Genomic DNA, 20,458 nt, shown 5'->3' on the forward strand with positions numbered 1-20,458 from the left:
AGGCACGGGAGCAGCACCGAGGGTTGCGATCCCGTTGCCGGTCCCCGGTCCGGTACGGGGGCAACACTGAGGGTTGCTATCCGTTGCCGGACACGGAAAAAGACAAAAAAAAAAAAAAAAAAAATGTTCAGATTGATTTGTCTATAATGTAATAAGAAAACCGGTTGCTGAGTGAAATGTTTAGTATTACCATAGTTTCATTCTGTTTGCTTAAAAAGAAACAGCAGTGTAAATAAGCATGTAGATCATGGTAGAAGGAGTGGACGATGGCACCGTTGGCAAATGGTTAGCACCGTGCTTAGGGCTCTGAGAAAAGAGGGCAGTTGGGAAATACAGTTAACTTTTGCTTTATACACCCGGGTACTTCAAAAAGCTCAAGGTAATACAAATCTTTCTGTGAACTTTGTGAAGATCCCACGTACATCCTAGGACTGTTCACTTGTAGCAAGCGTGAGCATGTATTACTTTCATAATCTAAGAAGAAGAAATAAGGGAAGTAGAGAAGCAGGTGAATGAATGAGTTTTATTTAATTCTTTTGAATAGAGCTGAGTAGAAATTTACCTTCATAACACTGAATAATGCAAAGATTTGCAAAGCTAGGTTTATTAGGGAAGTTTAGGAGAACCTCTTATTAAATACCCTCCTTTACTTCAGAAGAATTTATATAAATAGGGCCGGCCCGGTGGCACACTGCTACAGTGTGCCACTTGGGAGCGCGGCGGCGCTCCCGTATAAATAGAAAGAGTTAAAGCAAGGTGCAAATCATTCCTGCCCAGTAGTGAAAGCAAGTCTTTTAAATGTCTTTTATTTAGTAACACTTTGTTAATTTAATTATGATCATTTATATTATTTCAGAAACTTTTTTTTTTTCCTTTTTGTCTTTTTTCGTGACCGGCAACGGATCGCAACCCTCAGTGTCGCGCCCGTACCGGACCGGGACCGGCAACGGGATCGCAACCCTTGGTGTTACGCCTGCACCTCGCTCAGCCAGTGAGCGGCCGGTCTGTATGTGGGATCCGAACCCTCGGTGGGAGCGCCGCCGCGCTTCCCAAGCGGCGCACTGTAGCAGTGTGCCACCGGGCCGGCCCATTATTTCAGAAACTTTAAAGGAATTATTAACAGTTTTTATTGTTCCAGGAGAAAGATTTTCACTAATAATAACCTCACCTTTTTACACAGAATTTCATTTAGAATTTGTTTCTATTTAACATAAAGTTCTAAGTAATGACTTAATTTAGGAAAATTCTATGATTTTTTTTCTTTTCATAATAAAGTATCAAGTAATATGATTTCTTGTAATTTCTTAATTCCCAATATTCAGTAATGTAATGTTAAATTGTGCAGACCAAAGCTGGAATATAATTAATAGGTGTTTTTTTAAGCTACAATTTAGACCTAACCATTGTGTCAACCATTTTTGAAGTTAAAGAATTTCCTTATTTTTATCTACACATGAAATTCTACAAGGTTCAGTAGTTTCTCATAGGCAATTGACAGTTGGTTGACAATAGTCATAACAAATTTTCTTGTTAAGTGTAGAGTTTTTAAAGTTAATTTTATTGTATACAAATTTAATTTCTTTTCAGAGTCCTAGACTTGGCAGGTTTCCAGTGGAGATTGAGGTCTCATCAGTTCATCACATCTGTTGACCTGATCAGCAACCAAGTTTATTTTAAGTGTGCTCTATTTGTATAACCTCTGCTGTTTTCTCTTTCAGACGGGGAACTGGTGCTTTTAAATCCAGAGTGGGACTGCCTGCGCCTGCTCCTGTTATCAATAGCAAATATGGACTCAGAGAAACAGATAAACGTTTAAATAGGCTTAAAAAGTTAGGTGACAGCAGCAAAAATTCAGACAGTCAATCTGTCAGCTCTAACACTGATGCAGATACCACTCAGGAAAAAAACAATGCAAGTAAGTAAGGGAGATTTGATAAGCTTTTTTTTTTTTTTTTTTTTTTTTAAGTATTTTCACACAATTTGCTTTCTAAGGCGTGTTTCAAGAGTTTCAAACTTAGAAGTATTGAGAGAAACTGATACTCATGAGCCCTGGCAGCACCACAAGGTTCTGGAAATGATTTCAGTACAACAGCACAGTCCGTATCCCACCTCCACATTCAGTGCTGTACTCTAGACTATTTTTCTTGAATACTTGGTAACTGGATATTGAATTCTTCATCATGTGTTCCAGAGTCGTCATATGTTTGAGGAAAACATTTTCAAAGTGTTAGTGACACTGTAATGATATCATTAGACTCTACAAAAAGATAAAGGATCGGGCAGAGTCATATAGGCTCATACATGTTTTGAGTGTGTGCCTAGTCTGTTAGAGAAAGATGACGGACTTTGGGGAGTTCCTAGCTTCTGGCCTCAAGGTCTCCACCTTTTTACCGCTTGCTTACCTTTTTCAAAACGATCCAGTTCACCAAACAACTAGTTATCAGACTCAGGATTGTGGTAGAGGAGCATGTTGAATGTCGCTGTATTATGGTGTGTTATATTAGCCACTACAGAATTAGCAAGAGAGATGAAAAGGAGAAAGGAGCAAGCTCTGAGATACCCAGTCGTGTGTGGGGACAAGATCTAATGGAAACTGGAAAAAGAGAATGAAGAATAAACACAGAAAAGAGAAGAAGACCTATACGGGCAAAGGAAAACACAACACGTTTGTGGTGATTCGAAGTACTGGAACCATTTTAATGGCTGTTTTTCATCTGGGTAGCACCAGTTTTCTCTAGTTGCCACTAAAGCAATAGGCTGTTCAGTCTGACTTGTCTCTGAAAGAGACAAAAGCTATAAAGTTTTGACTTAGTGATCGCAAAAGTATGCCTGTGTTGGCACTGTAAATGTCCTGTGAGACTTCTTAGCACTTAAGAGCCCACTGAGATACTGATTATTTTAGACTCTTCTCCCTACCTTCAGATGTTTTCAGCCCAGCACTGGATGCTCCCTATCTGTACAGAAAATCCTGAAGAAAGGGGAAGGTGACTCCCCTGAAGGTGAATGTCACTGCCGTGAATTCCTGAATCTACCTGCTGCTTGGAGTCAGAGGCCAGGTGTAACCTTTGTAGTGTAAAAGCAATACTGTAGTCCTATTCCAGTCATTTTAGTTAATGTCCAAAGTAAAGAAAAAAGGTAGAGTTAGTTAATAATTCACTGTTGACTGTTGATTCTGATAATAAATGCAGCGTAATGAACATTTGTTTTCTGAGTTTGGTTCCTTGGTGAAACTGGAGACTTGGGAAACCCATTTTATAAATGCATATATAAAAACACCAATGTGTGCTGCCATCCGTATGTGGAGACGGCTGCAAAGTTGCCCACATTGAATGGCTCTGCAATGTACGTGGGCTCGTTTTGTGTTTTTGTGCATTAACTTTATCACTAGTGTATAGATACTGAGCTCAGTACACCACTTAGTTTATTTTTTCCCTTTTTGCTGGGGGGGACGGAGGAGATTTGCTGGCTGGTATGGAGATCTGAACACTTGATCTTCGTGTTATTAACACCATACTGACCAGCTGAGCTAATCAGCCAGCCCAGCACTTAGTTTAAAAGACCAAAATACAAATAATTTTGGAGGGTGTTGACTGTACTAATTTGTAACCATCCAGGAAATACTTAATAAGCCATATTCTAAGCTGGCCAGTTAGCTCAGTTGGTCAAGGGTTCAGATCCCCATACGGGCCAGCTGCCAAAAAAAAAACCCCAAACCAAATACTTATTCAAAGCCTGCTCGTTCTTAAAGAGACTCAGATGTGGGAGACTCGGGCTGGTCCTAGGGAGCTCACACCTTGGCTGCAGGATGAGACAAGTGCACAGGCAGGAAACAGCCTCTTCGAGCATGACTGACTAGATCTACAGCACTTGCTGTGACTACTTACGTGAGGTTCTTGCCTTGTTTAAATTACCTTTCTGCAGTATGACTGTTTGGAGTAATGGAGGGTTGGTGTAACTAACTTTGAGGTCATGGGCAGAGTTGATAGACAAGGCACAATGCCGTGAAGGAGCTCGAGGCTTCAGACTTCCCTGAGAGCATTGTACATTAAATTGTGTTCACATAGGAATTTCTTCAGTTCTTACATGTGTTCTTGTAGGCTGTATTTCTTTTGGTGTTTGTCTCACAACCATACCCTTCTGCCTGTTTGAAAGAAAGGCTTTTTCAAACTGCAGCTGGTAGAAAAGCCAGAGCTGCCAGAGCTCCTCTCACAGGAAGTGGGCGTACATCATGTGTATAGAAATGGAGTTCTTTTTCCTTGCTGCTTATCTTTATCCTGCAGTTTGTTTAGAATTTAGCAGCTGACAGAGGAACTACTTCCTTTGAACAGCATGTATAAAGAAACATTTCTGCCTACTTGGAAGAAAAATTATTTCTTCCTTCCATGCAAGTCCTTTTTTGGAAGATGTTTTGAAAGCCACAGCTTGACTGTTTGCTGTAGCATCCAGGAGTGGAGATAATAAGAAATCGATTTTCACAAACTCAGTCCGCAAGTCTGAGTTACAGTACTGTTATTGAAGGGTTCTAGTTTTTCAAGTCTCTGTTCCTCACTGACTGGGCTGCCCTCATAGTTGGTGCTATGAAAGGGAATGTGAGACCAGAAGGTTCTCAAGAGCAGTACATGGAGATGTGGACACAGTCAGTGCAAACGCCAAAAGTCAGGACAAGCCCTGAAGGACTCAGCCAGTGGGAGAAGTTCATCTTACTAAGGAGGACCTGTCCTAGATAATAGACGCTGGGACACCGCTTCTCACGCCCTTGCCTGCCACTGACATCACTAACTGATCTGAACACTTCTCTGCTAAGACTGCAGGCTGCTTCAAAGTCCCTTCCAATGCCCTGTTCCAAGTAGCCATTGCCAGTCTGTTGGTCATGTCAGATGAAAGCTGCTTGTGCCTAGTAAACTCTGAGACTGAGTTCTTTAAAGGTTCTGTTGGGGGTTTTCTGGATACTCAAGTTCTGAAGATGCTAAACTGTGTATGGCCCTTGTATTATCTTGGTTCCCATTGATAGTGTGCATTTCCAGTGCACCCTGAGCACTCAAGAAGGCTTTGGTGTTCTTTTTGCAGCTCTCATGTGTGGCTGCCTTACAATTTTGAGGACACCCTGAAATAAACATGATAGCCATGCAGTGGGTTCTTTACCCATGAGACCAATCTGAGACCATAATAATACTGTGGTGTACTTTACAGGCAACATAAGTGATTAAAAACTTGGGGTCTTGAGCCACAGGCCTAAATAAGTTTAAATCCCATCCCTGCCAATCACTAAGATGGATGATCTTAGGTGTGCTAGTCCATGTGAGCTTGGTTTTCACGTAGGTGTGATAAAACTTTCTTCCACGAGTGCTCATTAGAATTGAGATCATCATAATTTGGCCATTTGGCACAGCACTTAGTATATAGTAATTGCTAAGAAGAATGTGTCCTCCACTTAAAATTACTCTGCAGGTTTATGCATTTGACATTTGTCCCAGCCACTAGGAAAAGACAATCTCACAAGGTGTGTTAGTGCTGAAGCCACAGGCATACTTTATCTCCACTTACCTCAGAATCCTTAGTCTCTTGATACACTGTTAGAAAATAATTGACTTCTGGTTTGTTGTTGTGGCCATCGTCTTCCTTCTTTAGCCTTACTGCCACTGAAATTCTCAGTCCCCGCAAGGACAGTATATCACCTTCTTTGGACATTGAAGGACTCTTGACACACTACTGGACTGTCATCTTAGTCACATTTCTTACTTTCTCTTGCTTATTTCATTCTTTTTTTTTTTTTTGGCCTTTGACTTGATGAGCATACCTTTAGACTGCTTTCGATAAGATAAAGTTTTTCGAACAAAATGAGAATACATTGATAAATACATAAACCTGTAAGTGAAATATCTATATTGAAGTAATATATAGTATCAAATACAGTCCATTTTGTGCTCAGTTTTTTAAAAAATTTTTGTTTTATGTTTATTTTTTTGTGCTCAGTTTTAGAGTATAAACATTGCGAGTGGTGTACTGTTGCCAGCAGTGAATCTTTGGAAGGAGGGATGGGATGGGGAGATCCCAGATTCAGAATTGCCATAAAATGGGATTCATCTAATGGATTAAAATAAGTGCCAAGTAAGGAGATTCTTGGGTGCTGTGAGAATACATAGGAAGGACACCCAGTCTTACAGAGGAAGTCATGAAAGTCTCCGTGGGAGAGCTGTCACCTAAGCTGAGACTTAAAGGAGAACGGGCAGTTGGACAAGTGAAGCATATTTAAAGTAGAGGGACTTTCACACGAGTGTGTGGATAAGTGGAGGACTCAAACAAGTACAGTTGACTTCATGACTGGGGTAGAAAGTGAAAAGAAGGGACATGACCATAGCTTAAAATTTTGGACTTTATTCTTAAGGCATTAGGTTATGGAAAGGTTTAAAGCCCAGAAGTGACATGATGTATTGGAGAAATCATTCTGACTACATGATAGAGAATGGATTGTTGGGAGGGCAATAGGAGAGACAGGAAAACTGCCGTAGCTCAGGCAGACTGTGGCATTTGGGGCAGAGAGAAGGAGATGGGTTCCAGTGACATAGCAGGGGCAGACTCCACAGGATGTGGTGATTGGATGAAGCAGTTAGGGAAAGCAAGAATCAAGGATGACAGGTTTCTGCTTGGGCAGCTGGACAGGTGGTGGTATTGAGCCAGATGGATAACTCAGAAGAAGAAGCTTCCAGGAGGCTTGATGGTGAGTTCAGTTTAGGCATGTTGACAGTGTGAGGGGCTTACGAGACTGCCTCAGTAGGACTTGGTGATCTGGATCTCTAATTTAGGAGAGAATTGAGCTAGAGGAAGTGGTTAGGGAGCCATTAGCATGTTAGTGGTGACAGCCATGGCGGGTTAGATGCTTATCTCCCAGAGAATGTGTGTGGAGTTTCCAAAGGGCCTGGAACGGTAGAGTCCCGTGCATTGACAGTCTGAATGGCACATGGAGAAGTACCAGGAACAGAAGGAAACCTGGGAGAGAGCACTCACTGACAGCCAAGGGAAGAGGGATTCACAAGAAAAAGAAAATGGTTATCAATGTCATGTTCAGAGAAATGAAAACAGGGAAGAGCTGAAAAGTGTTCACTGGATTTCATGACGAGGAGGTTATCCGATTGGCAAAGGCTGTCGTTGGAGGGTCAGGCCTGATCCAGATTGCAAGGGGATTGCTGTTGAGAATATGATGTATATTTGATCATTGTAGGGGTGACAGTGTATGTGACATTACGTAGGGATGATTGCAGTTATGTAATGAGAATGGTATAGAAAGAGAAAAAAGGTTGAGAACCACCAAGCTTAGTCATAGATTGGTCCTTGAAGAAGCATTGGGTAAGCAAAGGACATTTGAAAAAGCCAAGCAAATGGTCATCAGACAAATGCAGTCTTTTCCTGAGTTTTGCCTAGAAACAACCAGAACACTAGCGTGTGTTTATATTGACAATACATCTACTCAGTCTTCCTTGTAGGCAAACATAAATTATTTGCAAAAAAGAATTCCCTTAATATCCTTATATTAAAAAAATAATAATTTGTCAAGTAGTTTTGTATCATTCCTGTTCACAGTAAATCACTCACTCTCACATTGAATAGTATTCAAACTTCACTACTCCTACTATTCTAAAAATAAGTTAGTTGCCTCCTTGGTAGCAGCCCACATTTATAAGTATGTTCTTGGTTCAATCAGTGGATCTCATTGCTGTGAATTCCGAAGCCATTTATGAGCCAGTCTCTGAGTACAGAGCCTTCTTTTCTTGGTGGCTTGATATTTTTGGAATGCTTGTTATGCATTCTTGCTCCTCTTTCATAAATAAAAATTAACTGGTGGGAACTTACCTGCTTAGCTGTGCAGAAGGAATGGCAGTTACCCTGGCAACCTTCAGGCATGTAGAAAGCAACAGAGACTGTCCAGAGGATCCTAATACTTGGGCAGGCAGTGTGCTGGGCTTAACCGTTTTCATTGTTTTTATTGTCCTGTTTCTGGTGAGAGGTTGTGACTATTAGTTTGGTCATCTCAGCTTCCCTAGTGGATGACTTTTAAAGGGACATTAATCAGGAAGATGATTTTTGACTGGGGGATGAGGGAACTAAGTAATTGAGAAATTGACTCATGTAAAACTATAAATAAAAGTCCAGAATGTAAATGTAGAGAAAAAATAACAGAAAGTCATTTCTTAGGTCAGAGAGTAACTATGGGAGCAGCTTAAGCTTGAATCACACATAAAGCCCGTTTGAGAAGCCATTCAACTGTCCATGTTCTCAGGTTGTCATTACCATTAGGATCATTGCATCTTTTTGTATCCTTATCTTAGAGGAAAGAAGTTGGGTCCCCTTTGTCCTGAGAGTGTATAATTCTAGCAGCATCCTTTTGGTTTGATTTTTGGCATCAGGCAGTCACTGATGAGATGGAGCCAAGTAAGTTCTGCAGCTCTTCTAAAGTGACAGCCCACCCATTGTCTCTTCTGGTCTCCACAGTTGAAGGAGACAGCTTACAATAGTGCAGTTCTTTTTTGTTAAAGGTCTTTTGGGAGCGACAGTATATCGTTCTTAGGATCTATTTTTATTTGAAACCATTGTGATAGAATTTGTCTCTTAGAGCCCATTAGTAATACATGTCTGTTCATTGCTACTGGCCAAGTAACATGTTTACTTTGGGTTAATGAGGAATGGATTTTAGAAACATATTCAAAGTGATGATTTTAAGAGGAATTTCTGGAAGAAAAAACTGATTTTTACTTAGCTTTTCTTCAAATCTTTTGTCTGGAAAAATACTAAGTCAGGAGAAGAAACACTTAGTTTGGACCAACATCAAGACTGATTAAGGAGAAGCTTAGAATGAAATCTAGGTCCCTACTGTGCTAAGAGCTCTTTAACCATGAAATTACTTACCTTAAAAATGAATAAATGCTCTGTAAGTTGGAAGGAGAACTTAAAAGCAGTGTGGGGAATAATTCATGTGCTGGCAAAATCTGAACTGGGGGTAGGGTCTGTTGTCCACATTTGTGTAATCTCAACATTTTATAGCTGAGTCTGGGTTGGTATTGTTTTGTTGAACACTACTGTGTTACCAAGGCTTTTTTTCATCCCCCGCCCCCTCTTTTTTTTAACCTTACAGCTTCTAACCGAAAATCTTCAGTTGGTGTAAAAAAGAACAGCAAGAGCAGAACATTAACGAGGCAGTCTATGTCAAGAATTCCAGCTTCTTCCAACTCTACCTCATCTAAGCTAACGCATATAAATAATTCCAGGGTACCAAAGAAACTGAAAAAGCCTGCAAAGCCTTTACTTTCAAAGATAAAGTTAAGAAACCATTGCAAGCGGCTGGAGCAAAAGAGTGCTTCAAGAAAACTCGAAATGGGAAATTTAGTACTTAAAGAGCCTAAAGTAGTTCTGTATAAAAATTTGCCCATTAAAAAAGATAAGGAGCCGGAGGGACCAGCCCAAGCTGCAGTTGCTAGTGGGTGCTTGACTAGACACGCAGCAAGAGAACACAGACAGAATCCCGTGAGAGGTGCTCATTCGCAGGGGGAGGGCTCACCCTGCACCTACACGACCAGGCGATCAGTGAGGACAAGAACCAGTCTGAAGGAGGCCTCTGACATCAGGCTTGAACCAAACACATCGGATGACTGTAAAAGCAGCATGATGGAACCTTGCCTGGATGGTGGTGAGCTGCCAGCTCCCATGGTGCAGGAGGAAGATCTGGCTCATGAAACTGCACAAAAGGGGGAAGCAAAGTGTCATAAGGGTGACACTGGCATGTCCAAAAAGAAGCCAAGACAAGGAAGACTTGTGAAACAGTTTGCAAAGCTAGAGGACTCCACTCCGGTGCATGATTCCCTTGGAAAAGACAGCTTGGTGCCAGAGTTGATGGGGCCCCGTTCTGACCCGGGGGAGCACAGCGGCACAGGCGGTGTGCCTGTGACCTACACAGACTGTGCTCCTTCACCTGTAGGGTGTTCAGTTGTTACGTCAGACAGCTTCAAAACAAAAGACAGTTTTAGAACTGCAAAAAGTAAAAAGAAAAGGCGAATCACAAGGTATGATGCACAGTTAATCCTAGAAAATAACTCTGGGATTCCCAAATTGACTCTTCGTAGGCGTCATGATAGCAGCAGCAAGACAAATGACCAAGAGAATGATGGAATGAATTCTTCAAAAATAAGCATCAAGTTAAGTAAAGACCACGAAAATGATAGTAATCTCTATGTAGCAAAGCTTAATAATGGGTTTAACTCAGGATCAGGCAGTAGTTCTACAAAATTGAAAATCCAGCTAAAACGGGACGAGGAGAGTAGGGGGTCCTATACAGAGGGGCTTCATGAAAATGGCATGTGCTGTAGCGATCCCCTTTCTCTCCTGGAGTCTCGAATGGAAGTGGGTGACTATAGTCAGTACGAGGAAGAAAGTACAGGTGACTCCTCCTCTTCAGAGGGAGATGAAGAGGAGGAAGACTATGATGATGACTTTGAAGATGATTTTATTCCTCTTCCTCCAGCTAAGCGATTGAGGCTAATAGTTGGAAAAGACTCTATAGATATTGACATTTCTTCAAGGAGAAGAGAAGATCAGTCTTTAAGGCTTAACGCATAAGCTCTTTGTCTTAATTTGACATGGGATAACTACTTTAAGGAAATAAAAAATTCCAGTCAATTATTCCTCAACTGAAACATTTTAGTGACAGCACTTCTATTGTCTCTTCACTTATCAGCATAATATTGTAGAAAGTGTACAGTGTACTGACTTAAGTCTGATTTGTGTAAATTTTTATCGTACTTTTTAAATAGCCTTCTTACGTGCAATTCTGAGTTAGAGGTAAAGCCCTGTTGTAAAATAAAAGCTCAAGCAAAATTGTACAGTGATAGCAACTTTCCACACAGGACGTTGAAAACAATAATGTGGCTACACATTTTTTTTTTTAACTTTAAGAGCATCAGCTGGCTCTTTAATATATGACTAAACAATAATTTAAAACAAATCATAGTAGCAGCATATTAAGGTTTTCTAGTATATGCTAATATCACCAGCAATGATCTTTGGCTTTTGATTTATTTGCTAGATGTTTCCTCCTCGGAGTTTTGTCAGTTTCACACTGTTTGCGGGCCCAGGTGTACTGTTTGTGGCCTTTGGTAACATAGCAAACCATTGGTTGAGAGTCAAATTGGTTTCTTAAAAAAAAAAAAAAACTATACATGCGTGACAACTCACTTTTCAGTACGTTGTATGTGCAAGGGTAGCAGTGTGCAGGATGAGTTTCGATACTGTGTATTTATTGCTTGTCATGTAAATTAAAGACCTTGTATTTAACACTTTTCAATCCTTTTAGATAAAATTGTTCTTTGCAAGAATGATTGGTGCTTATTTTTTCAAAAATTTGCTGTGAACAATGTGATGACAACAAGCAACATTTATCTAATGAACTACAGCGATCTTAATTTGGTCCTTCAAGTCTTCTGTTGCACTTGTAAAATGCTACAAGGAATATTAAAAAAGTCTATTCACTTTAACTTATGATAGTTTATGAAATAAAAACATGAGTCACAGCTTTTGTTCTGTGGTAACCTCTAAAAATGTTTGTCTTTGAAATTCAGTGTAAAGAACTGAAAACAATGTATATGTTGTAAATATTTGTGTGTTGTGAGAAATTTTTGTCATAAGAAATTAAAAGAACTTACCAGGAAGGTTTTTAAGTTTAGGAATATTCATGCCAATAAAATAGGAAATTATAAATATATAGTTTTAAGCACTGCATCAGTGGGAATTCTTGGCTTATGTTAGTTTATTATGAAAATATCAAAGATTTTTTGACTATATTATCAGTTAAACAAAAAGGAGTCAGATTTAATTTGTTTTTTGAAGCACTTTCAGAAGAGAAATTAATTTTAAGTAACTTAATGAGCAAATTTTGATTACTACTTAATGTTCAATACTAGGCTCTTTCATTTCTCTGGATTATTTTACAAATCACTGCACAAAGAATTTAGGAATATAAATCTAACAGGTGTTTGACACCAGTGGGTCTCTTTATTTCTGGGAAATGTGTACATGTACTTTCAGATATCCAGTGTTCCTAAGTAAAATCAATTTATGGGATTTGTGTAGTGTCTGTAGAAAAGTAGCCCATGTCTAAAAATATTAAAAGGAATCTGCAGATAATGAAAAGTCCAGTGGGGAGAACCTCAGTGCTCACTTATTACTAATCAATTCCTACCAGTTTCCAGGTTTGGGAGACTTTATATAAATTAAATTTCCTTAAAACTATTGCTAGCAGGTTCCAAATGGAAATTAATAAGATTCATGAAAACAAGTTTTTAAAACTTAGATTTTCTCCTCGTGTTCTGTAAGGAGCCCCTTCTGTCCCTTCTCTGGTCTTGTCCTCGTTGGTTACGGTGCAGTCTAATTCCTCAGGTATTAATTTGGAAGCATGTGGTCGACTTCCTTCCCCACACAGTCTCTCAGGAGCACCTGTCCCGAGGCCCCCCAGCACTTTACAGACCACCTTCTGTCCTCATGGGGTCCCTTCCTAGGCGTAGTGAGAGCTGTGCCGGTGAGGAAGATGAAGGGTAGACCCCGTGTCTGGAGGGTGCCGGAGGACAGTGGGTCACCTCTTTTATTCCCACCTCAGTTCAGGGTGTTTTGGAGAGGTTCAGAGACTAACTCTTGAACTGTTTATTTGAATACCAACAATAGCCATTTCAGGAATTTCACTCTTAAGGAAAAAATAACACATTTCCCATTTTTCTCCATTTTTAAGCTTAATTTTAGTAACTTATTTATGATGTTTGTTTTAATATTATTGTGGCCTCGTCTATTGAGGCTGACCTTCCCATGGGTCTCAGAGCAGTGACATTTGGTAACCAATCACTGCCTCTCAGGAGTTGGTATGCACAAGCACTCAGCAGCTGCTGCTGATGCCTTCTAGGGAAACCTGATTTCCGTTTTGCAAGGTGGGGGCCTCAGAACTGTTCTAGATCTGCTGTAGGACTAGTGTGTGGAATGGTGACATCCACACACGGTTGACCAGTTTGGAAGAGGTTGCATTCAATAAAACTTATAGCTTGAGCTTATGCAATGATTGGTAAAGATTTTGGCATTATAAGAATTAGGAAATGATCGTAGAAGTATATGTAAAGTATTCAATTTTCAATCATTTTTCAAATTACTGTTTTAAATTGTTTTGCTGAGTTGTAATACTTTTGAGATACAATGTATTCCTTGTACTGAAAGAATGAAAAAGGACTTTTTCAGCATTTGAGGTAAGTTCTTTAATGTTTCATTAAAAACATTTTTTACAAATATTTTGTACATGCACTTGCAGTATTGAGGTTAATCATTTTAATAAATTCGGAAATTAAAACAATTTGGCCAGTGTTCACTGTATCTGAGAAGAAAAGATCAAAGCGGTGACTTTCTCCACGAAGTTTTCATGTAAAGCAGAATCTGTAAAATCAGAAAGTTTCCAAAGCTTTTTGGTATCCATGAGTGTTGAGTTCTCTGGGTCCTGGTCTCCTCTTACATCTGGTGTCACTCACTTTAAAAGAACAGAGGGCAAACACTCGGTGTTTTTCTCAGTAGGAAGGCTACTTTTAAACCGCATCCCTTCCTAGCCCTTGAACTCAAGTCTTTTGCCCTCAACATGGAACAAAATAACATTTGAGGGCTTTTGCAACCCAATCATTAATGATTCCTGATGACCTGTTTTTTTTCCCTCACCATATTGCACCAAACCGGCGTGTCCAGAACGGGTGCGGGTCCTTCTTCCTCGCTGGTACTGTGGCAACCTAGTTGGAAGGAGATAACAACTGGCATAGGAATCAGGGAACCTGAGTTCTCAACTCTGAGTATCCAAGTGGCCCTGAGCAAGTTGCTTGCGCTCATTTTTCTAGCACCGAGCATGGTTCTCAGAAGTCAGTGTGAACCCCTGGCTCTGTCACCAGTTATGTTTCAGGATGAGCTGCATCCACTCTTGGTGAGGACATTCCTAATTGAAATATCCACCCAAACTTGGGTTCCCAGTGCAGACAGAGAGGTTTCTCTCTACTTTCCAGTAGCCAAGGGCAGCTAGCTTGCCTGGATCTTTTGTGTCACTTGTTTCTCAACTTCCTGTCACTGACATGCACCTCATCGTGTACTGCAGAACCCAGTGGCACTCAGAGCAAGGTGCAAACAAGCTGTCAACCTCAGTGTGACCGTCACATGCAAGGGAAGTTTAGGTCTCCAGCTTTCTACTTCCTCATGTCCTGGAGCACATGGGCATTGCATGTGTTTGCTAGAGATGGAGCCCAGAAGAGAAGTGAGTTTTGCTGCTTCAGAAAGAGCACCAGGATTGGTAGGAAGGGGCAGGGAGTACGAGTGGCCAGAATTGGGAAGGGAGTCTCCCACTAATGCTGCCCCCAGCTCTCTGTCTTCCTGCACTTCTGCCACTCATTTCCCCAGGATGTTAAGCTTGGAAATGGTCATGGAGACAGTTGGAAAGGTGTTAATTTGGAGGGGGAAAACATGCTGCAGGCTTATGGAGATGGCTTTGGAATTGTTCTGAAAGGTCAGTCTATTTGCAGATCCTTGTCAGATCTGTGAGTTTTTCTGCTAAACTGCAGTAGACAGTGACTTCTATCTTTTGGGAGCAGCCCACCCTGTTGAGTCTGCTCTGCTGAGGGGAAGCAGGGCTTTGCTAGGTGCACTCAGAAACACCAGAGGGCAGGTACCAGCTTGAGACCCTGAGCAGTCACCCTTAGCGTAGCTGGAATGAAATTGCATTTCTTCAATATTTGTTGAGCAGTTATTATGTATTTGGGGTTGGGAGGGCAAGATTTGAGAGTCTTAACTGTGGGCTTGTATTAGTCTAGTTTTGTTGCTTATGACATTTTGTTATAAGAGACTGGGAGATTTATAAAGAAAAATGATATTGTTTACAGTTTTTGAGGCTGGAAAGTCCAGAGTCCATCCAGTGGTGGCGACAGTGACCCAGGGGTCTCACATTGCAAGATGGTGGAAGCAGAGAGAGAAGAAGACTCTCCTCTTCTTTTAAAGCCCTCAGAACCACACCCCTGACCACCATTTTTAATCCATTTGCTACTGTACAGTCCTACAGTCCAATCACCTCTTCAAGGCTCCACCTTTCAGTTACCATAATAGGATTTCCCACCCTCCTAACAGTCACAGTGGGGGCCAAGTTTCCAATACATAAAACTTGGGGGACAATTCAAGCTTCAAGGGTTTGGGGGGCATATAATTCAATTCACTACATTCCTCTCCTCGCCCACCAAAACTCACGTCCTTTTTACATGCAAATACATTCTTCATCCCCAAAGTCTTAACTTGTTTCAACTGAAGCGTCCAAAGTTTAAAGTCCCATCTGTGAAATCAATACAAGTTGTCTACATCCAAGATATGATGGTGGGACAAACATACGGTACATATTCCTGTTTCAAAAGGGAGACATCAGCCAAAAGAAAAGGGTAACAGGTCCCAAACAAGTCCGAAGCCCAGCAGAGCAGGCATTAAATCTCAATGCTAGTGAATCAGGGACCTTGACTCCACGTTCGACCTCCTCTGCATGCTGGTGTGGGGGTTGGGTCCGCAAGTCTTCAGGCAGCTCTGCTCCTATGGCTTTCCTGGTCTCAGGCCACACTTCAGCTCTCCCAGGCTGGCATTCTACTCTGGTAGTTCCACAGGTCTGGAGTCTCCGTGGAGGTCCCGCTCTCAGGGCTCCACTAGGCATGGCCCTATTGGGGTTTCTCTGCTGCAACTCTGACCCCACATTTCTGCTTGTCATTGCTCTAGCAAAGACTCTATGCAGTGAATCTGCCCCTGTGACAGATCTCTTCCTGGGTCCCAGACTTTTCCATACGTCCCCTGAAATTGGGGTGGAAGCTCCCAAGCCTCCACAGCTCTAGCATTCTGCAAGCCTGCAGACCTAACACCATGTGGATACCACCAAGGCTTCCAGCTTGTATTTTCCAAAGCTGCAGGTCCAGTCACACCTAGGGCCAATTTAGCTACAGCTGGAGCAGCTAAAGCAGTTGGAGTGCTGGTGCCAGAAGCAGCTTCCCAAGGTGTCCCTGAGCAGTGAGCTCATGGAGGGCACCTCAGGACCATTCCCTAAGACCATTCTGTCTCCCTAGACCTGTGGGTCTGAAATGGAAGGATTAGCCCCAGAAGCTTCTGCAGTGCCTTCAGGGCCCTTTCCCCCTTCTCTTGATAATCCCTTTCTTTTGTGTTAGTCTTAGTACCATTGAGTTTTCCTTCTGAAAATGCTCTCTGCTTCTCTCCCACATGGCCAGGCTGCAAATTTTCCAAATCTTTACACTCTGCTTCCCTTTTAAATTCTGGCTTTATGTCATGCCTTTGCCGCCATAACTCAGTGTAGGCTTCACAAGTGGCCATGCAGTTTCCTTAATGCTTCGCTGCTTTGAAATTTCTTCTGCTAAATACTCTGGTTCACAGCTCCTAAGTTCCAACTTCCACAAATTCCTAGGGCATGGATACAATCCAGCCAAATTCCTTGCCAGTTCACAGCAAGGGTGATCTTTGCCCCAGTTTCTGATAAACTTGTTGTTCCTATCTGAGACCTCCTTAGAAGGGTCTCTACAGTCCACATTTCTATCAACATTCTGCTCAACACCCCGTAACCAGTCTCTAAGACATTCCAAACTTTCCCTCATCTCTTTGGCAGCCAAATTCCTTGCCAGTTCACAACAAGGGTGATCTTTGCCCCAGTTTCTGATAAACTTGTTGTTCCTATCTGAGACCTCCTTAGAAGGGTCTTTACAGTCCACATTTCTATCAGCATTCTGCTCAACACCCCGTAACCAGTCTCTAAGACATTCCAAACTTTCCCTCATCTCTTTGTCTTCTTCTGAGTCCTCCAAACTCCTCCAACCTTTGCCAAACACCCAGTTCCAAAGCTGCTTCCACATTTTCAAGTATTTGTTATAAGCAACACCCCACTTGTACCAATTTTCTGTATTAGTCCATTTTGTGTTGCTATAACGAAATCCCTGAGACTGGATTTATAAAGAAAAAGTCCATCTGGTGGTGGCGACAGTGACCCAGGGGACTCACATTGCAAGATGGTAGAAGCAGAGAGAGAGAGAGAGAGACAGACTCTCCTTTTAAAACCCTCAGAACCACAACCCTGACCACTATTTTTTTTTCCTTTTTGTCTTCTTTCGTGACCGGTAACGGGATCACAACCCTCGGTGTTGCACCCGCACCATGCTCAACCAGTGAGCGGACCGGTCTCTGTATGGGATCCAAACCCTCGGCAGGAGCGCTGCCACACTCCCAAGCACCGCACTCTACCAAGTGCACCACCGGGCCAGCCCATGACCACTATTTTTAATCCACTCACTACTGCAGGGTCCTACAGTCCAATCACCTCTTCAAGGCTCCACTGTTCAATTACCATAATAGGATTTCCCACCCTCTTAACAGTCACAGTGGGGGCTAAATTTCTAATACATAAAACTTGGAGGGACACAATTCAAGCTTCAGGGAGTTTGGGGGGGACATAATTCAATCCACTACAGGGGTGAAATCAAAGCCATTGGAGTAGGTGAGTGTCTTAGTCTGTTTTGTGCTGTTATGACAGAATACCACAGACTGGGTAATTTATAAACAATAGCAGTTTATTGGCTCACACTTCTGGAGGCCAGGAAGTCCAGGATTGGAGAGCCACATCTGGTGAGGGCCTTTTTGCTGCATCACCCTCTGGTGGAAAACATGACATGGCACGACAGCACATGACAGAGGGGAAGGGGGCCAAACTCATCCCTTTATCAGGAACCCACTCCTGCAATAACAGCATTAGTTCATTCCTGAGGCAGAGCCCTAATGACCTAATCACCTCTTAAAAGTCCCACCTCTCAACACGGTTGCATTGGGGATTAAGTTTCCAGCACGTGAACTGTGAGGGACACACTCAAACCATAGCATTCTGCCCCAGCCCCCAAAATTCACGTTCTTGACACATGCAAAATCTGTTCATTCCATCCCAGTAGTCCCAAATCTTAACTTGTTCCAGCATCAACTCAAAAGTCCAAAGTCTGGAGTCTCATCTAAATCAGATATGCGGTGACAGTGATTCATGCTGAGGCAAGTCCCCTCCAGCTGTGAACCTGTGAAATCAAAACAGGTTATCTACTTCCAAAATAGAATGGTGGGAGAGTCATAGGATAGATATTCCCATTCCTAAAGGGCGAAATAGGTAAGAAAAAAGGGAACACTGGTCCCAAGTTAGTCCAAAATCCAACAGGGCAAACAACAATAATCTTAAGGCTCCAGAATAATTTTCCTTGACTCCATGTCCTGCCTTCTGTTCACACTGGGCAGGGGTTGGGTCCCCAAGGCCTCAGGCAGCCCCACCCCCTGTGGCTTTGCTGGGCTCAGTCTACCCAGCAGCTGTCACAGGTTGCAGTTTTCCCAGGCTGGAGTTGCACACTGGTGGCCCTACAGTGCTGGGGACTCAGGAGTCGCCTCATGCCCATGGCTCCACTAGACATTGCCCTAGTAGGGGCTGTCTGTGGTGGCTCCACCCCTGCAACAGCTCTTGCATTTTGTGCACCTACAGACTTAGCAACACGATGCTGCCACGGGTCATGGCTTGTACCTTCCAGAGTGGTCAGTCAAGCCACATCTTGCCCTGCTTAAGCCATGGCTGGGGCAGCCAATGGGTTCTGGACCAGAATGCAAGGGGCAGAGTCCCAAGGCAGTGCAGGGCAGCAAATGCTGAGGTCCCTTGGATGCCCCTCTGGAAACCTTGCCATCAAGGTGTCAGCTTGCCTTGAAAATCTCTGAAATGCCTTTGGGGCCACTCCCCCATTGTCTGAATGAATAGAACCAATCTTCCTTCTATCCATGTTAATCTCTTAAGCAAATGTTTCTTGGCCACACCCTTAATATTCTCTGCTGAACACACTTTTATTCTTTACAAGGCTACATTGAAAGTTTTCCAAGTCTTTCTGTTCTGCTTTCCTTTTAATTATAAATTATGTCTTTGAATCATTTCTTTCTCTCACTTTACTGTAAGTGGCCAAAAGAAGCCATACAGCACCTTGAACACTTTGCAACTTCTGTATGTCTTCTGCCAGATTTCCTACTGTATTGCTCTCAAGCTCTGCCTTCTGCAAATTCTCTCACTTTACTGTAAGTGGCCAAAAGAAGCCATACAGCACCTTGAACACTTTGCGACTTCTGTATGTCTTCTGCCAGATTTCCTACTGTATTGCTCTCAAGCTCTGCCTTCTGCAAAGCCCTAGGACACAATTCTGCCAAGTTCTTTGCAACTGTTATAACAAGAATGGCCTTCACTCCAGTTTCCAATACCTTGTTCCTCATTTCTGAGACTTCATCAGAATGGACTTTATTATCCACATTTCTACCAACATTGTGACCATAACCACTTAAGTAATCTTGAAGAAGATTTGAGCTCTCCCCACAGTTCTTGTCTTGTGAGGCCTCTCCAGAACTACCCTTAACACTTCATTCATGGCAATCTAGGCTTTTTCTAGCTGTCACCTTCAAATTCTTCCAGCCTCTACCCATTACCCAATTCCAAAGCCACTTCCACATTTTCAGGTATTTGTTATAGCAGCAGCCCCACTTCTCCATACCAGTTTTCTGTCTTAGTCTGTTTTGTATTGCAGTGACAGAATACCATAGACTGGGTCGTTTATAGACAACAGAAGTACATTTGGCTCGTGGCTCTGGAAGGTGGGAAGTCCAAGATCAAGGGGCCATATCGGGTGGTAACTAACCCACTCCCAGAACAGCAGCACTGATCTATTCATGAGTGCAGAGCCCTCATAAGCTAATCACTCTGATTAGGCCCCACCTCCATACACTGTTGCTTTGGGGGCCAAGTTTCCAACACATGAACTTTGAGTGACACATTAGAACCATAACAGAGATAGATAACCCAGGGAAAGAGGGCTGAGGACAGCCCCTGGGCCTTTCCACAATAAGGCATGGACAGACAGCAGGGAATGCTGCTCAAAGGCCACTGGTCCTTGGTGATCTTGGAGAGTGCACAGCGTGGGGCAGCACTTCAAAGAGGACCCAGACTGGGCGAGGGGAAAGCAGGGGAGAGGAAGTTTGGTTGTGAAGGAGGAACGCAGATGACAGCTGGGAGAGGAGCTGGTTCCATTTGTTTATTAATAAAAGACAAGCAAATTTAACCTTTGAGGTGGGAAGCTTCCCCAGGAGATCGCGTGTTCCTAAGAAGGCAAGTGAAGGAGTTATTCGGAGTTGGGGGATGAGAGTGGGTCTGGGAGTACAGATTCTTCCTTCCAAGAGGAAGAGGGGCTTACAGACGTGGTGGGGGAGCCAGGCCAGCATGAGGGTCTCTATCTATGTAAAGCAGGGGGAGAGACCATCTGAGAGTGAGGAGATGAGGGCCCCACGTTTAGAGCAGCGTGAGGGAGATTCGAACCGAGAATAGGAAAGC

At 42.5% G+C, this 20,458-nt stretch overlaps 1 protein-coding gene across 5 annotated transcripts in view; it reads left to right on the forward strand.

Annotated features, from left to right (window-relative positions):
- SUV420H1 (suppressor of variegation 4-20 homolog 1 (Drosophila)) overlaps nt 1–13,372 on the forward strand; it is a 47,466-nt gene extending 34,094 nt beyond the window's left edge. For 2 of the 5 annotated variants that reach the window (XM_008569571.1, XM_008569570.1), the window contains 2 exons: nt 1,719–1,915; nt 9,128–13,372. In XM_008569571.1, coding sequence (XP_008567793.1) covers nt 1,719–1,915; nt 9,128–10,605 — 1,675 coding nt within the window. In that variant the 3' untranslated portion in view covers nt 10,606–13,372. Of the gene's footprint in view, nt 1–1,718; nt 3,200–9,127 lie in introns of those variants that run through there. The other 3 variants (XM_008569574.1, XM_008569573.1, XM_008569572.1) reach the window with 2 other exon arrangements.
- Nucleotides 13,373–20,458: the final 7,086 nt, after the last annotated feature.

This window comes from Galeopterus variegatus, unplaced genomic scaffold (genome assembly GCF_000696425.1).
Source record: "Galeopterus variegatus unplaced genomic scaffold, G_variegatus-3.0.2 Scaffold512, whole genome shotgun sequence".
Taxonomy (NCBI): Eukaryota; Metazoa; Chordata; class Mammalia; order Dermoptera; family Cynocephalidae; genus Galeopterus; species Galeopterus variegatus.